We start from the raw sequence: 22156 nt of genomic DNA, 5'->3' as shown, positions 1-22156 counted from the left end.
CCTGTGTCTGTGATCTATGTCTGTGATGTCTGTGTGTGTGTATGTGTGTGTGATCTGTGTGTGTTTACTCTCTGCTTTGCTTCCTCTTCCTGTAATGACATCACTTCCCTGCAAAACCGCAGACAAGCGATGTACATTACCGGAGGTAAACCGCGAAATACCGCAGGGAATAACGCAGGAAAACGCAGTGAACCGCACAGAATTTGCTGCCTGCGTTATTCCCTGCGGGATTTCATGATTAATAGTGATGAGCGAGTATGCTTGTTACTACTCGGTACTCGCACGAGTATCACTGTACTCGGGCTACTCGGCGGGTACCGAGTAATTTTGCAATACTCGTGCTGTACTCGTGGTCTTCATCCCTGCATGTTGGCGCTCTTTTGAGAGCCAGCTCTCATGCAGGGATTGGCTGGCAGACCACTGCAATGCCACAGCCCTGTTAGTTGTGGAATTGCAGTGATTGGCCGGCCTGCACAGCGTGACCGAGCCTTTATACCGGCGGGCGCGCTGTGCTCTGTACACAGCCATCTCATATTCCCTGCTTTCCACGCCCACAGGCGCCTATGATTGGTTGCAGTGAGACACGCCCCCACGCTGAGTGACAGGTGTCTCACTGCACCCAATCACAGCAGCCGGTGGGCGGGTCTATACTGTGCAGTAAAATAAATAAATAAATAATTAAAAAAACCGGCGTGCGGTCCCCCCAATTTTAATACCAGCCAGATAAAGCCATACAGCTGAAGGCTGGTATTCTCAGGATGGGGAGCCCCACGTTATGGGGAGCCCCCCACCCTAACAATATCAGTCAGCAGCTGCCCAGAATTGCCGCATACATTATATATGACAGTTCTGGGACTGTACCCGGCTCTTCCCGATTTACCCTAGTGCGTTGGCAAATCGGGGTAATAAGGAGTTAATGGCAGCCCATAGCTGCCACTAAATCCTAGATTAATCATGTCAGGCGTCTCCCCGAGATTCCTTCCATGATTAATCTGTAAATTACAGTTAAAAAACACACACACCCGAAAAATCCTTTATTAGAAATAAAAAACACTAACAAAGTCCCTCATCACCAATTTATTAACCCCGACAAACCCTCCATGTCCAGCGTACTCCACAGTCCTCCAGCGTCGCGTCCAGCTCTGCTGCATGCAGGTGACAGGAGCTGCAGAATACACCGCCGCTCCGATCAGCTTCACACAGCAACTGAGGTGAGTAGCGCGATCAGCTGCTGTCAGTCAGGTAACTCCCGGCCACCGTTGGATCCAGCGGTGCCGCGATTAACCTCAGTGACAGCAGCTGATCGCGCTACTCACCTCAGTTGGTGCATGGAGCTGACCGGAGCGGCGGTGAGTAGCACGATCAGCTGAGCTGTCACTGAGGTTACCCGCGGCCACCGCTGCATCCAGGTAACCTCAGTAACAGCTCAGCTGATCGCTATACTCACCTCATTAGCTGCGTGGAGGTGACCGGAGCGGCGGTGTATTCTGCTGCTCCTGTCACCTGCATGCAGCAGAGCTGGACGCGACGCTGGAGGTCCGTGGTTTACGCCGGACATGGAGGGTTTGTCGGGGTTAATAAATTGGTAATGAGGGACTTTGTTAGTGTTTTTTATTTCTAATAAAGGATTTTTCGGGTGTGTGTGTTTTTTAACTGTAATTTACAGATTAATCATGGAAGGAATCTCGGGGAGACGCCTGACATGATTAATCTAGGATTTAGTGGCAGCTATGGGCTGCCATTAACTCCTTATTACCCCGATTTGCCAACGCACTAGGGTAAATCGGGAAGAGCCGGGTACAGCCCCAGAACTGTCGCATATAATGTATGCGGCAATTCTGGGCGGCTGCTGACTGATATTGTTAGGGTGGGGGGCTCCCCATAACGTGGAGCTCCCCATCCTGAGAATACCAGCCTTCAGCCGTATGGCTTTATCTGGCTGGTATTAAAATTGGGGGGACCACACGCCGTTTTTTTTAATTATTTAATTATTTATTTCACTGCACAGTATACACACACACCGGCTGCTGTGATTGGGTGCAGTGAGACAGCTGTCACTCAGTGTGGGGGCGTGTCTCACTGCAACCAATCATAGGCGCCGAAAAGCAGGAAAGCAGAGAATACGAGATTGATTAATGAGCGGCCGGCTTTTTCAAAAGAGGAAAAGCCGCCGGAGTTTAGTGAACAGCAGTGCAGCGCCGCGCCGGTGATCGGGGAACGGTAAGTAAGAGAGAGGGGGGAGACTGACCGACAGACTGTGAGAGGGGGACAGACAAGACAGAGAGAGACAGACAGAGCGAGACCGACCGACATCGTTAGTAAAAAGCACAAAACGTGCGTTTTGGACATCGGAGTGCCACACAAGGTTTTCACGTAAAATCTTTCATGTATTAATCTCAAAAAGTAACATACACCAGCTCTATCTCACTATTGGGTATGTGCCCTTAACATTTCCGCCATGAAAATTCATTTTGGTGTCATTTTGGAAGGTTTTCTGGTGAGTCCGTAAAAATGGCGTAAAACTCGGACAAAATTGTTCACAGCTGTGACTTTTGAGTGATAAATGCTTCAAGGGGTCTTCCCCATGCTGTTGCCATGTCATTTGAGCACTCTTCTGAGACTTTTGTGACATTTTTAGGGTTTCTACATGCTGCCGGGGGTTATTTCACAAAAATACTCGGGTCTCCCATAGGATAACATTGGGCTCGGTGCTCGGGCCGAGTACACGAGTATCTTGGGATGCTCGGCCCGAGCCTCGAGCACCCGAGCTTTTTAGTACTCGCTCATCACTAATGATTAACATTGGAGTCAATGGAGTGAAATCCCGCAGCGATGTGCGGAAAAGAAGTGACATGCACTTGTTTTTGCTGTGGGATTCCCGCAGCAAAACATGCAGCTGTCAAATTCCGCCCAGTGCGTACAGGATTTTTTTTCTCCATAGGATTTGCTGGTGATTCACTGCAGAGATGTTATGAACATTTTCTGCAGCAAAACATGCAGCAAATCCGCGGAAAATCCGCGGCAAAATCCGGTAAGTGCGCACATAGCCTAAGGCATGCAGACCACAGTGTCCTGCTGCTTTGAGCTTCATCTGTGGGCGGAGCTACCGCCCGGCATCCTGCTATGTCCCACAGAGATGAAGGAGTGCCAGCCAGCAACCCCCAGCACAGCGCTTCCCTCCGGCGCTGTGTGGGCCCCCTCTCATCCGTGTCCGAGCGGTAAGTGCTCCCCCCCCTCGACCTGTATACTCCCTCCCAGCCACCCGGTTTATGGGCCCCAGTGAGCTGCATGGGCTTTCCCCACCTCAGGAACTGCGTGTGCGGGCCCCCAGGAGCCGCGTGTGTCGGTGCAGGCTCAGCTCTGCTACATCTGCCCTGTGCTTGGTGTAGGCTCAGCTCTGCTACATCTGCCCTGTGCTTGGTGCAGGCTCAGCTCTGCGACATCTGCCCTGTGTCTGGTGCAGGCTCAGCTCTGCTACATCTGCCCTGTGTCTGGTGCAGGCTCAGCTCTGCTACATCTGCCCTGTGTCTGGTGCAGGCTCAGCTCTGCTACATCTGCCCTGTGTCTGGTGCAGGCTCAGCTCTGCTACATCTGCCCTGTGTCTGGTGCAGGCTCAGCTCTGCTACATCTGTCCTGTGTCTGGTGCAGGCTCAGCTCTGCTACATCTTCCCTGTGTCTGGTGCAGGCTCAGCTCTGCTACATCTGCCCTGTGTCTGGTGCAGGCTCAGCTCTGCTACATCTTCCCTGTGTCTGGTGAAGGCTCAGCTCTGCTACATCTGCCCTGTGTCTGGTGCAGGCTCAGCTCTGCTACATCTGCCCTGTGTCTGGCGCAGGCTCAGCTCTGCTACATCTGCCCTGTGCTTGGTGCAAGCTCAGCTCTGCTACATCTACCCTGTGCTCGGTGCAGGCTCAGCTCTGCTACATCTGCCCTGTGCTCGGTGCAGGCTCAGCTCTGCTACATCTGCCCTGTGTCTGGTGCAGGCTCAGCTCTGCTACATCTGCCCTATGCTTGGTGCAGCCTCAGCTCTGCAGCAGCCGCATGTGCGGGCCCCCAAAAGCCGCGTGTGCGGGCCCCCAAAAGCCGCGTGTGTGTCTATATGTGCAGCAGAGTTGTGTGTGTGTATGTATGTATGCAGTAGAGCTGTGTGTGTCTGTCTGTATGTAGCAGAGTTGTGTCTGTATGCATGTATGCAGCAGCTACATAGTTGTGTGTGTCTGTATGTATGCATGTATGCAGCAGCTATAGAGTTGTGTGTATGTATGCAGCAGCTGCAGAGTTGTGTGTGCCTGTATGTATGTATATATATGTATGCAGCAGCTGCAGAGTTGTGTGTGCCTGTATGTATGTATATATATGTATGCAGCAGCTGCAGAGTTGTGTGTGTCTGTATATATGCTGCAGAGTTTTGTGTCTGTATGCAGTAGAGCTGTGTGTCTGTATAAATGCAGTAGAGCTGTGTGTGTCTGTATGTATGCTGCAGAGTTGTGTGTCTGTCTGTATGCAGTTGTGTGTCTGTATGCAGCAGAGTTGTGTCTGTATGTATACTGCAGAGTTGTCTGTATGTATGAAGTAGAGCTGTGTGTGTCTGTATAAATGCAGTAGAGCTGTGTGTGTCTGTATGTATGCAGCAGAGCTTTGTGTGTCTGTATGTATGCAGCAGAGCTGTGTGTGTGAATAATAGGCCTACATGTGTGTAAAAAGGTGAAAGTCTAGGACTAATAGCAGCAGTCTACAATTAGATCTTTGATTGTAGTTCCGTGAAAAATAAATATTTTGATGGTTTTCCAAATTTTTGAAAATTTCTGGATTATCAACGGCCGGGGGGGGGGCGGCAAAAGCAGTAGCTACGCCACTGCATATATACCTATGTTGCTTGTACTGTATATAATTGTGCATGCTCCTGTCTATATATGTGTTTGTGTATGTGAATGTGTGCATAAAATCTCTGCGCATAAATGGTATGTGTGTATGTACCTGTTTGTTTGTATTTATAGTATATGTGCTTGTGTGTATATGTGCCTGTGTGTGTGTGTATGTATAGTATGTATGTATGTGCATGTGTGCATACAGTATATGTATCTCTGTGGATAAATAGTATGTGTATATGAGCCTGTGTGTATAGTATGTGTGCTTGTGTATATATAGTATGTGTGTGTTTTATTTAGTATATGTATCTCTGTGCATAAATAGTATGTGTGTATGTGGTGTGTGTATGTGAGTGCGTATGTGTGTGTGTGCGTGTGTGTGTCTGTATGCGTGGGTGTGTGTATTTATCCTCCTCAGAACCAGTAATTCCTCTTTGCTACTAGTCTGGTCTATGTTTGCAGCAGTGATGTCATGTCATAAGTAAAACATGTGACTGCTGGATCAAATCACTGAGCTCAGCCATCATGCCAAGGTAGATGGCATCAGTTGCGGAGCCCTGTGATTAGCTAAAGTGGTCACGTGTGGCATTATTACTGCAGATAGACACCACTGGACCAGGTGAAAATGAGTAACTCTGATTTTATTACTTTTCTCAGTGCAAGATAATGAGCACAAAACTTAAAATGGAAGACCCAAAGAGGCAGGGGGGAGGGGTTCGGCGGTAGGGGGGGCATGGTCAATTCCTGCACAGGGGCTCTTTGCTCTCAGTGTCTGTGTTCGCCCCTGGAGGATTTGGTTTTTTTGGGGTTTTTTTCAATCAGTGAGTACACAGTGGCCAGTGGCCTATGGGGGTGAATTAAACAGTATGGGGGCTATATAATGCAATATGAAAGACACATTACACATACTTTTAGGATGCATTATAATACATGGAGGTATATGGCATTCAATAAATGGTATGGGGGGCTGCATTATAAAACATGGAGGACAATGGGGCTGCATTATAATATATGGAGGCCTATGGGTGTGCATTATAATACATGGAGGCCTATGGAGTGCATTAAACGGTTTGGGGGCTGCATACTACAATATGAAGGACTATAGGGTGCATTATAAAACATTCAGGACTATGGAGCTTCATTATTATAGATGGAGGACTATGGGAGTGCATTAAACTGTATGTGGGCTGTATAATACAATATGAAGGACTATGGGGTGCATTATAAAATATGGAGGACTATGGGGGCTGCATTATAATATATGGAGAACAGTGGGGTGAATTTTAATACATGGAGGACTATGGGGTGCAGTATAATACATGGAGGGCTATGGGTGCAGTATAATACATGGAGAACTATGGGTGCAGTGTAATACATGGAGGACTATGGGATGCATTATAATACATGGAGGACTATGGGGTGCATTATAAAACATGCAGGACTATGGGGGCTGCATTATAATATATGGAGGACTGTGGGGTGCAGTATAATATATGGAGAACTATGGGGTGAATTATAATGCATGGAGGACTATGGGGGTGCATTCCAATATATGAAGTGTTATGTGGGACTCATTATACAATATGGAATGGTATGTGGGGGCCATTATAGTACTTGGAGAGCTATATACGAGGGGGGACAAAGTTACAAGCATTGGATGGGAAAGTTTTGAGGCTCTTTCCCTCAGCACCCAGCTTTACCATGCTCTGATATCATGGGAAAGCTGGGTGCTGAGGGAAAGATGTATAGCAGAGCATGGGGAAGGTGGGTGCCAACGACAAGATCTCAGAACATAGGAAATCTGGCTGCTCATAGAAAAAGGTATTTCACATCATGGAAAACCTGGGTGCTGAGGCAAAGCACCCAGTGTCAGCCACACTATCCCGTACCCTGTGTGTCAGCATCATTATCCCATACCCCGAGTGTTGGTGTATGGTTGGGGGGGCCTAGGTCTAAACTTTGCATCGGGGCCCATCAAACTCTAGTTACACCACTGATGTGATCCATAACCTTTTTTGGTATGTTGAATTCATAGGGTCCACAGTGGCATGATCCTCACCACTGAGGAATAATGTACACCTGCAATTTCTCCTGAGGAAGGAGAAAGTCTCCGAAACGCGTAGAAAATAATGATCACCTTTTATCCTATCTGATCCATTGTTACTACAGCGCAGCTTTAACCCCTTCATTTCTTCATCCATGATCCAGTTTTCCATGGGGACTACTGCAGCCATAAATTTCAAGCTAATCCACTGATTGTGAGTGACTATCATCCAACCTATAAAGTTGAGCAATTCTGATATTCTTGTGGGATGGATGGAGCAGTGTAAGACCTCATATTGTGCCCTTTGCCTTTTCAGTTATTAAAGGGAACCTGTCACCAGAATTTTCGCTATTCAACTAAAAGAATCCCCTTCTGCAGCTCATGGGCTGCATTCTAGAAAGGCTCATCTTGTTACTGGCCCCCCTTTCAGACCTAAATAACAACTTTATAAAATATTCCCTTTTGATATGGTAATGAGGTTTGCTGGCCACAGGGGCGGGCTGTATTTCGTCCGTTATTCCCCCTCCTGCCACTGTTCGCCGTCCCCCAGTGTTCATTTACATAACCTGCCCACATCTTCACCGTCATCCAAGTACCCGCGCTTTTACCTCTGCCTCTACCGTTAAGTGCATAACAGTAGAGGCAGAGGTAAAAGCGCGGGCACGAGATTATGGTTGAGTACTTGGATTACGCTGGTGATAACATTCACAGCGCCGCCCATAATCTCGCGCCTGCGCAATAACATCACCGGTGCTCGCAATTTGAAATAACGCTCAGTCCGCGATAGTGCCACTGCGCATGTGCGAGACTTCAGGAGCACTGTGGAAGATGTGGGCGGCAGCCTCATCTATGTAAATGAACACTGGGGGATGGCGAACAGAGCAGGAGGGGGATAACAGACGAAATACAGCCTGCCCCCGTGACCAGCAAGAGGACAAACTGTTGTGTCATTAAAGGGTATCAACCACTAAGGACTTCAGTTCTTTTAAACAATTTTTTATCAGGAAAATGTAATTTATCCAGTCCCAGAAACCTTTACCTAGCTTTTTAGAAATAATATTAGAAACTAATTTATATGGCTATGCCTGAAAGATAAACTTACACCAACCCACCACAAACAAGTCTCATGATTTCATAGATTAGTTATTAACTTACTTGTCTTACCTTGACTCGTTCATAGTAGCTTCCAGAGGATATTTTCTTTATTTTCTCAAAAAGAGAACCTTTGCTTTGTTTTCCAGATTGCAGTATTGCATCTACAACTTTATTAACCTTTTCTGCTGCATTTGAAATATCAGTCTTCCTCAATCTCAGTTCATCCACTACATGCTTCAGTCTCCTACGAGTTCTTGTATTAGTTCTTCTTCTGACATATCCATTGTCTAAGCTTGCAATTTTCGTTTTTTCTTCTTTACTAGTTTTACCACATAGTTTCTTCTTAGAAACCACTGCTCCCTGGCATTGTCCCTTTTCCCCTATGTCATCAATGGTTTTATAATTAACATGACTTACTTCTTGCTGTGTGATGACAACAGCAATTAGAAAAACAAAAATAAGAACTACAGCAACAACCAGCAACATTTGTTACGTTCTATTCTCATAAAGGATGAGGAGAACTCCTGCTTTCCAGTTCTATTAGATTTAAAATCCCCACCAAATTTACATTTCTCATGCGCCTCCTCACATTCCAAAGTCCTTACAAAGAAATGAAACTAATGTCTATATGAATACAGGAACAGCTTGCGCATTTTCATGTTGTAATCTAACAGATTCAGGCACAAGCATGTACTGTAAGTGTTATACTGTGAAATTATTCTAATTATTAACCCCTCCACCAGAGAGCCTGTTATCACCTTCCAGACCAGGCCAATTTTTTAAATTCTGACCAGTGTCACTTTATGAAGGTCACTGAGTTCACAGACCTGCATATCCTGGCAGAAAACAGCAGGGTTTTTTTGCCATGAGATGCAGATTTGTTGTTGAAATTTATACACCATATTCTTGCACCAAATCTGGCAACCTCCAGCTGTGACCGAAAATAAACTGAGTGATGTCACCGCTCAGCACTATGGCTAAGTCAGTCTCTGCCTACAGCCTACAGCGTGCAGACATGTTCTGTGCCTGTGTGCTGTGACTTCACTATGTATGTAGCAGAGCCAGAATCATTGTGGGACCTCATATGGATTATGTCAGAACTGGGTATAATAAAGGGGTGAAAGAGGGTGTTTTTTTGGGTATTTTATTTCAAATAAAGGATTTTTTTGGTGTTTGTGTTTATATCTGTTTACTTACAGATTAGTAATGGGAGGGTCTCATAGACATCTCCCATTACTAATCTAGGGCTTAGTGGCACATGGCTTTGGTAGCCATATGCATTATCTGTGCTGGGTATCACAATATGGGAGGACCGTATACCAATTTTTTTATTTATTTAATTATTTTTACACTACCATAGGGATACACACAGTATCTGTGATTGGTTGAAGTCAGACACACTGTCACACAGGGTGAGGGCGTGGTCTGACTGCAACCAATCACAGACGCTGGGACTGCCGGTGGGCGGGGGAAGCAGGGCATATGCATGAGGTTAATGAGCTGCCCCGGATGTAGTGTTACTGCCACGCGAGAGACTTGGTAAGTATAACGCTCTTGCTTTATCCCTATTTTCTTTTTCCTTTTATTTTTTAATTACCCGGGTGGCTGGATCAGGATAGTTACCAAGATTTCCTTCAGAAATACGGGCCCAGGATTGGCGCACTGGTATTAGAGGTTACCCGCGCAGATCTGTACTTTTACCGTCCGGGTTTGCGCATCACCACAGTGACCCCATTTTGGCCAGTAGAACGCTAAAGGAATTTATCTAGGTGTGTAGTGAGCACCTTGAACCTACAGGTGCTTCACAGAATTTTATAATATTGAGCCGTGAAAAGAAAAAAACTAAATTTTGCCACAAAAATGTTTTGGCCCCAAATTTTTTATTTTCACAAGGTTAAAAGGAGAAATTGCACCATACAATTTGTGGGTGCAGTGAGCATCTTGACACCACAAGTGTGTAAATAGTTTTTTATACTAATGGATGATGAAGAAAAATCATTACATTTTTACCACTAACATTGTTTTCGCCCTAGATTTCCAATTTTCACAAGGGGAGTAGGTACAAAAGGCCACATAATGTGTTACACAATTTATCCTGAATGTGGTTATACCCCACCTGTGACTGTACAGTTATTATGCACGTAAAAGTACACATGTGGTAAGTAAAGAAAAAATAAGGTTTTACTTAAACTACTGCACCTAATCCGAACATCTCTAGTACAGACTAAGGGTATGTGCGCACGTTGCTTTTTACCTGCTTTTTACCTGCTTTTTTGCTGCTTTTTCTTCTGCGCTGTTTAATGCCAAAATGGATGTGTTCTTCTATTCAAGCAAAGTCTATGGGAATTTGGGTTTCTTGTTCACACTATTGTTGTTCAAAATGCTGCCTTTTTGTGGCAGAACTTTGGTCAAAAACTCAGCTTTTCAAAGAAGCAACATGTCAATTGTTTTTGCCATTTGGGTTTTGCACTGCAAAGCTGAGTTTTTGACCAAAGTTCTGCCACAAAAAGGCAGCATTTTGAACAACATAGTGTGAACAAGAAACCCAAATTCCCATAGACTTTGCTTGAATAGAAGAACACATCCATTTTGGCATTAAACAGCGCAGAAGAAAAAGCAGCAAAAAAGCAGGTAAAAAGCAGGTAAACAGCGCAGAAGAAAAAGCAGCAAAAAAGCAGGTAAAAAGCAGGTAAAAAGCAACGTGCGCACATACCCTTAAGGTCCCAACTGCACAGTTCCTACAGGCCCCTGCGCAGACTGAGACAACCCTAACCGGTGAACTCAGATGACCATTCGAACCAATAGCTCCATAAGCTATTTGTATGATTTGTCCCTCAGTCATGACGTGAGCTCACTAAACAGGCACTACTCTTAATGTAAGCCTGTTTGCCCTGCTGCACAGCCACCTATAAGCCCTGTGTTGGACTTTAAATCGCTTTTTTTTCTCTCTCTCTCTCTTTTTTTTTTCATTTTCAGCAGCTTCTATACCAGCAAGTGGTAGTAGTCTACTCCGACAATCTAGCTTCAGGTTACTACATGATCAAGAAGGGGGAAACCAGAGTGTCTTGTTGGCAGCAGAATGTCGCCAGATCTTTGTCAGGGCAGAGAAGAATTTCTACAGCATTTCAGCAGTTCATGATCTGGGAATCTACAAAGTTAGAGCTGACTGGTTGAGCTGCAACAAGGTTCTTCCAGGACAAGAAAATATTCCGTCAAGATGGGCTTTTTCTGATCTAGACGTGATGGCTATGCATAGAGAATGAGAAAATTTAACTTTTTTGGTCTCTTCAAAGAAGCGATCGATCATCAGTGGGCTCTGAACGGTCTTTCTCTTCCCTGGTCAGGCATGCTGGTCTACATCTTCCCTCCTCTGCCATTAATCGTAAACATGTTGAACAAGATTAAGGAAGAATAAGCTGAAGTAATAGTAATCATTCCCATCTGGTCTCAAGAGATTGATTTCCTCTCGTATTGCATCTAACGAGAGAAAAATTCTGAAAGCTTCTGCCGGCACCATATCTTCGGGTTCAGAGAAACAACTTTCAATTAGGCCCAATCACACTGCACCTGACGGCATGGATATTCACCAGGAAAATTTAGCTGTCTATGGTCTTTCAGAACAGGTTATTACCACCTTGCTATGCAAAGATATGGAGAATCTATAATGGATGGTGTTCATTGAGAAGGCAATTAGAAAAAAAATCTATAGTCTCAGTATTAGTTCCGTCATTCAAGATTTTATAAAGGATTGAAGCTCAACACTCTCAAGATACAGTTTTCAGCCATTAATGCTCACTTACAGTATATGGCTCATTTAAAAGCATCACCTGATTAACAAAAGCAAAATCTGCAAGTGTGACGCCTTGGACACCCCAGGGGTCACAGGTCATTACACTCACCACATACACCCCCACCCCAGTAAGGTACCAACAGTCAACCAAAAGACCTGCTTGCCTCCCTCAGAGTCAGACAGGCACACCAGGTGGGCGGAGTCAAGCGAAAAGACACGCCCTCCGAGGAGTCAGCTGGCCTGAGGCAGGAAAAACACAAACAGTGAAGTTAGGAGAGTGAAGTGAGGAGAGAGGAGAGAGAGGAGCTCAGTTCTGTGTGGCACCTGGGTTGGAGCCTAGGACCCCAGATCAGTCAGGCAGGCAGACGGTAGTGGCCGCCTGCAGGAGACCTGGAATACGACCAGCGGAACCGTAAGGGACCGGGACAGGGTAGTGGCCCGCCGGAACCGAACCGGGAAGCTAACTGGATACCGGAGCACCAGGCAGGGTACTCAGACCCCGAACTAGGCTATAAGCCACCACCATAGTCAAATCAACTGATTGCGGTCTGGACCTCAGGGGTTCCTTCCCACCTAAGTCCCGATTGAAGGCAACAGCCCAACCCGTCCGGATAGCAGCCACCGCCAGAGGCCAGAGATCCAAGGCCAAGCGTCTGTGGGCAAACGGGCTCCTACGACACATACAAGCTGGGGAGCGGGTTACCAGTGCCCAGGCACGGTAGCCAAGATCACATACAGGTGCAGGAGAAAGGCGGACATTACCAACCTATCTGGAGAAACTGTGGGCGCCGTTTGTCACCTTGTTTGGTTTACCAGTGACTCTGTGTGGTTTAATCGTGAGTACACCAGTGCCATCAGGCACCGCACCGCGCTGCACCGCAATACTGTCCTTGCACCCCGGCCCTCACTGCCGGGCCCCGGGACCAACATCCCCTACCCACGGAGGGGTCAACACCTAGCTGCGCCCCTACACGGCTCCCGGGATTCCCCGCACCTTTACCGCAGCGGTGGTGCCCACCATCACCACAACCCGTGGGTGGCGTCACGAACTTTACAACACAACCACCCCACATCCCCTGCGTGCACCGCCACTACACCCCTTCCAGAGCGACGTGACCCCCGGGTCCGGAGGCGCTCGAGCCACCGACACACACGCGCCCGGACCCGAGTGGCTTGGCGGCCGCAGCCGAGGCCGCAGGGCGGTAAACAAGCAGGGAGGGCGTTTCTTTGATGAGGTTGCGGGGCAGGCAATTAACTAGGGTGCTGCCCTTGTCAGGGCGGAAGTCTATTTACGGGGCACGACAGGGGCTGATACATGTTAACCCGACTGCTAACCCTCTTCATTCCAGCCTGTGATTCCTCTTTTCATGATTGGTGCTCATCCTTGCCTGTGGAGAAAGATTGGGTGAGATCTATCTATCTTTTTGCCCTTTTTGCATTTTTGATATTCAATTTTATATGTTAGATTAAAGGTTAAGTTTTAGTCCCTGCTATTGTACCATCACCTGATTAAGCAGTTTTTGAAGGCTATCAGAAAACTAAGGCTTCCCTTCAAAGCTCCAGTTCCCTTGTGGGATCTATAACATTGATTCTTAAAGCACTACAAGGTTCCTCCTTTGAACAGGTGGAGCAGGCATCTATTAACCCCATTACGACCGCGTTACGTTTTAAAACGGCACTAAAAAAGGGTACTTATTCCTTTCTGCCGTTTTAAAACGGCGGTCGGAAAAAAGGGTCTAGCGCCCCCCAGAGTCAGAAAATTTCCGGGGTCTCAGCTGCCGGGGGTAGCTGAGACCCTGGAGATCATGATTCGGGCCGGTTTTTCCGGTCCCCGCTCACCTGATGACCGGTATACACCGTATACCGATCATCAAGTTATAGTAAATGACCGCGCCGGTAAAAAATCATTTATCTCCCATCTGGCATGATCAAACATGCCAGATGGGAGATAAATCTTTTTCCCGGTTCCCTCCGGTCCCCTCGGTATCCCCAAAGTGCCCCCCCCGACCCCCAACCCCCTCCCGAAAATCCAAGATGGCCGCGCGCATCGGAGAGCACAGCAGCGCGCCGGCCGCATTTACAGTGTTCCTATGGTTTCTGTCGTATGTGCCATAACACATGCGACAGAAACCTGCTCCCCAGGCCCTGCCGGGTCCCCCCCCCTACCCCCCCCCTGGTGTCCCCCGGTGTCCCCCGGTGTCATACATACCGGAGCGCTGATCCCCCGCGGCCCCCTCCTCCTTCTCTGCAGACGCCGGTCACATGTGCCGAGCAGATGACAGCTTCCTGTGTTCAGGACGCTGGCTGCTGATGCTGCTCAGCACTGTGCAGCTGTGACCCGGGGAGGGTGGGTGCAGCTTTTTGCACCCACTCTCCTCAAATGGAGGGTCTGCCCTCCTAGAAAATGGGGGATACGTTCCCTGAACGTGTCCCCCATATTCTAGAAGGTCCAGAGGCGACGTGGGACATCCAAATGGATTATAGTGGATTTTTTTTTTTCTTTTCAATAAATTGGTCAATCAGGGAATGTTTTGGGGAGTGTTTTTTCAAATAAATTTTTTTTTGTTGTCAATTTTTTTTCTTATTACTGTCAATTAGTTATGTCGGGTATCTGATAGACGCCGTGACATAACTAATTGCTGGGCTTGATGCCAGGTGACATTACACACCTGGTATCAACCCCATTCATTACCCCGTTAGCCAACGCACCAGGGCGCGGGATGAGCTGGGGCGAAGCGCCAGAATTGGCGCATCTAATGGATGCGCCACTTCTGGGGCGGCTGCGGCCTGCTATTTTTAGGCTGGGAAGAGTCCAATAACCATGGCTCTTCCCATCCTGAAAATACCAGACCCCAGCTGTCAGCTTCACCTTGGCTGGTGATCTAATTTGGGGGGACCCCACGTTTGTTTGTTTTTTTTAATTATTTATTTATAAATAATTAAAAAAAAAAAACAGCTTGGGGAGCCCTCCAAATTGATCACCAGACAAGATGAAGCTGTCAGCTGTGGTTTGCAGGCTACAGCTGTCTGCTTTACCCTAGCTGGCTATCAAAAATAGGGGGGACCCCACGTCATTTATTTTAATTTTTTTTTTTTTTTTTTGGGCTAAATACAAGGCTAGGCATCCTTTAGTGTCACATGAAAGGCACTAAAGGGCGCCAGCTTAGAATATGCAGGGGGGTGGGACGTTATATATGTTTGACATCTATCCATTCATCCACTGTAGCATTTTACGCTGTGTGCCCACAATCAGGGTTTGCAGCGTTTTGGGCGCAGAGTGTTTTCCCTGCGTCCATAACGCTGCGTTGTGCAGTAGAAGCACAGTGGCAGGATTTTTAGAAATCCCGTGCCCACTGTGTTTCTTTTCTCCGCAGCATAAACCGACCTGTGGCGCAGCTTCCCGAGCCTCAGCATGTCAATTTATGCTGCGGAGATGAGTGTTCTTTGCAGGTAGAATAAAACTAAAGTCCACAGCAGCCTGAACCCAAATCGTGGGCATGGGCAGCTGCGTTCTCCCGTGGACAACACTCACATTTCTGCAGGAGGCTGACACTGTGTACTAGACGCCGTGTCGCTGGATCATGGCCACATAGCCTAAAGGCTACTTTACACGCTGCGATATCGGTCCCGATATCGCTAGTGTGGGTACCCGCCCCCATCTGTTGTGCGACACGGGCAAATCGCTGCCCGTGCCGCACAACATCGCGCAGACGCATCACACATACTTACCTGCCCGGCGACGTCGCTGTGACCGGCGAACCGCCTCCTTTCTAAGGGGGCGGTCCGTGTGGCATCACAGTGACGTCACTGAGCGGCCGCCCAATAGAAGCGGAGGGGCGGAGATGAGTGGCCGGAACATCCCGCCCACCTTCTTCCTTCCTCATAGCGGCCGGGAGGCAGGTAAGGAGAGGTTCCTCGTTCCTGCGGCGTCACACATAGCGATGTGTGCTGCCGCAGGAGCGACGAACTACATCGTTACTGCTGCAGTAACGATAATCGAGAATGGACCCCCATGTCACCGATGAGCGATTTTGCACGTTTTTGCAACGATGCAAAATCGCTCATCGGTGTCACACGCAGCAACATCGCTAATGCGGCCGGATGTGCGTCACCAATTCCGTGACCCTAACGACTCCGCATTAGCGATGTCGCAGCGTGTAAAGCCCCCTTAACAGTGAGAAATTTGTTGCTACAGCAACATTTTTGTGAAGTACCTGTGGATTCAAAATGCTTACTATACTCCTGAATAAAATCCTTGAGGGGTCCAGTTTCCAAAATGAGGTCACTTGTGGGGGGTTTCTGATGTATAGGTACCCAAGGGGCCCTGCTAATGTGACATGGTGCGCGCAATTTACTTCAACTTTTCCAAAATTCAAATGGTGCTCCTTCCATTCCAAGCCCTCCCATTTATCCAAACAAAGGTTTTTGGCCACATGTGTGGTATCCCTGCGCTCACAAGAAATTAGATAACAACCTGTGGGGTACACGTTTTGTTGTTGCCTCTTGAAAAAGTGAAAAATGTGTCGCTAAATCAACATTTTTGTGAAAAAAATGAAAATTTCAATATGGCAACCTAAGCTTATCAAATTCTGTGAAGTATTTGTGGATTCAAAATGCTCAATATACACCTAGATTAAAGCCTTGAGGGGTCTTATTTCCAGAATGGGGTCACTTGTGGGGGACCTCCACTGCTTAGGCACCTCAGGGGCTCTCCTAATGCAACATGGCGTCCGCTATTGATTCCAGCCAATTTTGCAGTCAAACTGCACTCCTTCTCTTCTGAGCCCTGTAGTGTGCCCAAACAGTTGATTTCCACCACATACAAGATATCAACAAACTCAGGAGAAATTGCGCAATAAATTTCATGGTGATTTATTTCCTGTTACCCTTGTGAAAAAAAAAGCTACCTGGTTGAAGTAACAATTTTGTGGTAAAATTTTATTTTTTTATTTTCATGGCTCAACGTTATAAACTTCTGTAAAGCACCTGGAGGTTCAGGGTACTCACCAAACATCAAGATAAATTCCTTGAGGGGCCTAGTTTCCAATATGGGGTCACTTGTGGTGTTTTTTTGCTGTTTACGTACCTTAGGGGTCCTCCAAATGCGACATGGTGCCTGCAATCTTTTTCAGCCAAATTTCCTTTCCAAAATTCAAATATTGCTCCTTCCGTTCCAAGCCCTCCCATTTCTCCAAACAAAGGTTTCAGACCACAAGTGAGGTATCACCGCGCTCATAAAAAAGTGGGTAACAAACGTTGGGGTCAAATTTTTGGAATTACCTCTTGAAAAAGTGAAAAAATTGATGCTAAAGCAACATTTTTGAGAAAAAAATGAAAATTTTCAATGTGACAACGTAACGTTATCAAAATCTGTGAAGTACTTGTGGATCCAAAATGCTCACTATACCCCTAGATAGAAGCCTTAAGGGGTCTAGTTTCCAAAATGGTGTCACTTGTGAGGGGTTTCTGCTGTTTAGGTACCTTAGCGGACATGTAAATGCAACATGGTGCCCGCAATCTATTTCAGCCAAATTTGCTTTCCAAAATTCAAATATTGCTCCTTCTGTTCCGAGCCCTCCCATTTGTCCAAACAAAGGTTTCTGACCACATGTGGGGTATTGGCGCGCTCATAAGAAAGTGGGGAACAAGTTTTGGGGTTCATTTTGTTGTGTTATTTCTTCTAAAAGTGAATAAATTTGGGGTAGAGCAACATTTTAGGTAAAATTTTATTTTTTGCTTTTTTTCATTCCACTTTGCTTTAGTTCCTGTGAAGCACCTGAAGAGTTAATAAACTTCTTGGATGTGGTTTTGAGTACTTTGAGGGGTGCTGTTTTGAGAATGGTGTCACTTTTAGGTATTTTCTGTCACTTAGGCCTCTCAAAGTCACTTCAAATGTGATGTGGTCCCTAAAAAAATGGTTTTGTGAATTTTGTTGAAAAAATGGGAAATTGCAGATGAACTTTGACCCCTTCTAACTTCCTAACCCCAAAACATTTTGTTTCAGAAATTGCGCTAATGTAAAGTAGACATGTGGGAAATGTTATTTATTAACTGTTTTGTGTGACATAACTCTCTGGGTTAAGGGCATAAAAATTAAAAGTTTGAAAATTGCAAAATTTTCAAAATTTTCATCAAATTTCCGATTTTTTCACAAATAAAAGCAAAAAATATCGTTCTAAATTTATAACTATCATGAAGTACAATATGTCATGAAAAAACAATGTCAGAATCACCGGGATCCGTTGAAGCGTTCCAGAGTTATGACCTCATAAAGTGACACTGGTCAGAATTGCAAAAAATGGCCTGGGCATTAAGGACAAAACTGGCTTCGTCCTTAAGGGGTTAAACATCTCTCCTGAAAAGCCTTATTTTTTTGGAAATTACAAAAGCCAAACATTTAGGGGAATTCCAAACATTATCATCCAGGGAACCAAACCTGCATATGAGTGGAGATCACATGGCCCTGGGACTCATGCCAGGCTTTGTTCTGAAAGTACGCTCCTCTTTCAATATCAACCAGGAAATAATCCTGCCGGTGCTGGGTCCTAATTCTCAAAATGATGGAGAGAAAAATCTTTACTTGCTTGATGTCAAAAGAATTCTTCTATATCTCCAGGACACTCAGCCTTTTAGGAAAGTTGAGAATCTGTTTCTTCAGTTGGGAGGTCCAAAGTGCAGGCAAAAAGCTAGCAAAAGCACCTTAGCAAGGTGGATCAAGAGTCTAATCTGTGATACTTACCTGTTGAATCATCAGAAAACACCACTTCCAGTTATAGCTAGTTCCATTCGCGCTTCCTCATTGTTTTGGGTTGTGTTGGTGCACATACCTCTGGATCATATCTGCAGGGCAGGGACCTGTTCGTCATTATCCACATTCACAAAGCACTACCATCTAGACATCTCTGCTACAGATGGTTCATCCTTTGGCAAAAAAAGTACTAGAGCAAGCTGCACGGTCATATTCCCAACCATAGTGATTTATAAGTTATTATTGCATGCCAATTCCCATTGTGTGCTACTGTAGGATGACCAGTAAGGTCTAAAATTATTTACTTAAAATTTTAATTTCCTTGAGTCAGTAGGAATCACAAATTTCCCAACCTTTGATAATTAAAATTACTATTGCTATAAAAACATATATGGGGTGGGATCTGCCTACTCCCTTTATTGTAGAGAATGAGAGAGTGTCTACTTAATTAATGATCATGTGTTATTGCTAATGTGCTGCCCCCGTGCCATAGCTGGTGCTGCTCGGATCTGGATCTACGGTGCGGCTCGAGGGGTTCTCTGGACCCGGGGGTTGCATGGACACTCCGAATTAAGGGGGACGTATTTATACGGGGCTCTTTGTAAAATGTCTGTGATGCCACCCACGGTGTGTGGTGATATGTAGCACCACTGTTGCAGTTGTGGAACTCCCGGGGGTGATGGTCTGGCAGCTGGATGTTAACCCCTCCGTGGGTAGGGATGGATGCCCCGGGGCCCAGTGTCTCTATGCTGAGGAGGGTGATTGCAGGGGCTGGCGCCCCCGGCCAGGCTGGGAATGTTACTCACGGTCAAGTAAAGCACACAAGTCTTGTGGTAAACCAAGGTGATGGTGGCCGGCTGCCGCAGACGGGTGTATCTGATTCCACACCCGGGCTGGTAGTCAAAGTCTCTTTCCTCTGTACTCGTGTTTTGTAGATAGGACTTCCCGGTTTGAAACACAGGAGTCCACTCCCGGTAGGGAGCCGTGCCCGTCTGACACTGACCCTTGGGATCTATGGGCCCTGGCGGTGGCCTTATCCCTCTCGGTGGGTGGTTGTCTACTTTTCGGGACTTAGGTTGGGACAGGAGCTAAAATCCTGCCCTCAATTAGTTAATTAGCTAGGCCGTCGGTGCCGGTTCTGGCTTCAGGGTCCAAATACGCCCTCTGTGCACACGGTTTCCGGGTAAGTTCTCCGGTGTCGGTACCGGCGGGCTCCAACCCTGTCCCGGTCCACCTCGGATCCACCCAGCCGTCTTCCCATCTCCTGCAGACTCTGGCTATGGTCTGCCACCTAGCCAAGGTGTCAGGGCTCCGACACTGGCACTTGTCAGTGTAGCCTGACCTCCTACTTCAAACTCCAAACTTAATCTGACTCTGACTGTTTTCCCGCCCCGGGCTCTCCAGACCCCTAGGTGGGCGTGTCCCAACCACCTGGTCCCACCCACTGGTGTGTCTGTCCTTCCCTGAGGGGGGTGACTAGAGTTTCAGGTCGGCTGCTGTAACCCTTTGTGGGATTGGTGTTCTGCATGGGCCAATTGGTGTATCTAGCTGGTTTTCCAGGGCGCTACATTCCTCCTTAGTTGAATACAGGCCGTCCGCGGACTGTCCGACCACCACCATTTATTTTTAACGGGAACTGTAAAAATAGAAAAAACACAAATTTACAAGTATAATAACATATTTACAATTTCTTCCCTAACGGGAGGCACATTTCTTGAACGTTGCACATTTAAATGGAACGGGACAGACCGGGCCACCTTCTTGTTGCTCCTACCCAAACAAACCTGACCCTGGTGCCACCCCTAAGAACTGGGTGACACCCCTTTTCCCCAAGTTCAGGAACGGGTCCGGGTGGTGCCCACACAGGCCGGGTAAAAAGTTCCTTACCCAGCAGTCCTTGTCACGGGTTCCCTAGTCCGGGGACGCCTGGCCTGGAGGTTTGTCACTGGTTTTCGTAGTGACTGGGCCTCGGCCGACTCTACCGCAGGCCCTTCCTCTAATCAGCCTCTCCAGTGGCTGCCGCGGGACAAGAAAGGTTAGCCTAGGATTATTTACAAGGCTCAATAATTTTTGGGTTGGCTTTCCAGTCCAAAGCCATGGTCCATGAACTGTAAGAAGTTGTAACGGGGTTAACTGTAACTGGGGTAGCCGGGAATCGTTATCTCAACAATTTTCTTGGCATGAAGATGGGGTGGAGGCACACTTTCTCATCTATTTTTCCCCACTTTTTCACATCGAGGGCAAACCACCCCCTCTCCGCAGTGCCGGGTATAGGAGACCAGCTCTCCTACCTCCAGGTCACGATCCGGGTGACCCGTGGGCAAATGAGGGGCCACATCCCTCCGGGATACAAAAATCTTGGCCTCCAGGCCCAGTTCATAATTAAAGCCCCATCCCTTCTGGGGATTATAGTGCCGGACCTGTCCTTGGAACGTCGGGCCCCATACCCGGAAAGTTGCCTGCCGGAGGTTATTTTTCTCCCAGATTGTCCTGTTTAGTACTTCGGCCTTCTGCTTCTCCCTGGCCACGATCTCCGTCTTCAGCTGCTGCCGCTCCCAGTACGGAGTACGGGCTCCGCACTCCGCCTAACCCTGCTCAGGGGCTTGGACCATCCGGATGCCCTCACTGCCGGCTACGACCGGGCTCACGTGAAGTGGAAGAGGGCTCCGTTGATCCGTGACCTGCTCTGCCGCCCTGTAGGAGCATCCCAGCTGCGCCTCAGCCGGGACCGGGTAGTGAGGAGCGGCCGGCGTCTTTGCTGACTTCTGGTGGGGCGTCGCCTCTATTGCGGCCGGGCGGTTTGCCGGGGCAGACGTCATTGAGTGAGCTCCCTTCTCCAAGATCGGGGATAACTTCATCTCTGATGTGGCCGGGCTCGGGGCCGGAGGGGATGTCTTCCGGGATTTGCTCTTTCGCGGCGCTGTTACGGGTGCCGGAGCGGTGTTGTGCTCAAGGCCCGAGGGCGCCATTGGTGGGCCCTCGCAGGTAGATGGAATGGGTACCGCTGCCGTGGCTTGTGGCAGCGGACCGAGCGAGGCACCAGCTACAGGTACAAGCAGCGAGGGAGGCAGCATGGCGGACAGGGGCAGACCGAGCTCCTCAGCCTGTTGGGCTGGTCCCAGTGGGACATAGGGGCGTGGGTCACTTACCCGCTCCTCCGAGGATTTCGCCACTTCGCGGGCCCAGACAGCTGCAGCCAGTTCCTGCATCTCGCCGTCCATCTTTTTAGCAAGAAGTTAGCCTGGATCTTTCGGCACATCCGTTCGGTCTGGGCTTCCACCCGGTCGGCAGTCCCGGGGGCAAACTCCTCCATCTTCGGGTTGCTGGACCGGTCAGACATCCTCTCAGTGTGGTGTCCAGGAACGGAAGATGGCAAAGTCGTGGTGTCCCTATCTCTTATTTCCTCGGATCACATGCCGCTATTCTCGCCCGCCCCCTGGTTTTCGGTAGCAGACCTTTGATGTGGCTTGTTAGTTTCGATTTCGGCCTCATGGTTTACCTTCCGGCCTTGTTCCCAGGGGGCGGGGCTTCAGCTTCGCGCTCTTTTCTCAGGGAAGAAGACGCTAGGTTGTCCTTTTTCGCACCTAAAAATGGTGGCTAAAATGGCAATTTT

General features: G+C 47.7%; 1 protein-coding gene across 1 annotated transcript in view; it reads right to left on the bottom strand.

Annotated features, from left to right (window-relative positions):
* The window catches only part of LOC142297249 (cyclic GMP-AMP synthase-like), a 76503-nt gene extending 54739 nt beyond the window's left edge, over positions 1-21764 (bottom strand). Inside the window, exons 1-2 of the mRNA XM_075341505.1 lie at positions 21693-21764; positions 8075-8428 (exon numbers count right to left, since the gene is read on the bottom strand). Coding sequence (XP_075197620.1) covers positions 8075-8428; positions 21693-21764 — 426 coding nt within the window. The remainder of the gene's footprint in view (positions 1-8074; positions 8429-21692) is intronic.
* Between the last annotated feature and the right edge of the window lie 392 nt (positions 21765-22156).

This window comes from Anomaloglossus baeobatrachus, chromosome 3 (assembly GCF_048569485.1).
Source record: "Anomaloglossus baeobatrachus isolate aAnoBae1 chromosome 3, aAnoBae1.hap1, whole genome shotgun sequence".
Lineage (NCBI taxonomy): Eukaryota > Metazoa > Chordata > Amphibia > Anura > Aromobatidae > Anomaloglossus > Anomaloglossus baeobatrachus.
This window is presented reverse-complemented; position numbering and strand designations above follow the sequence as displayed.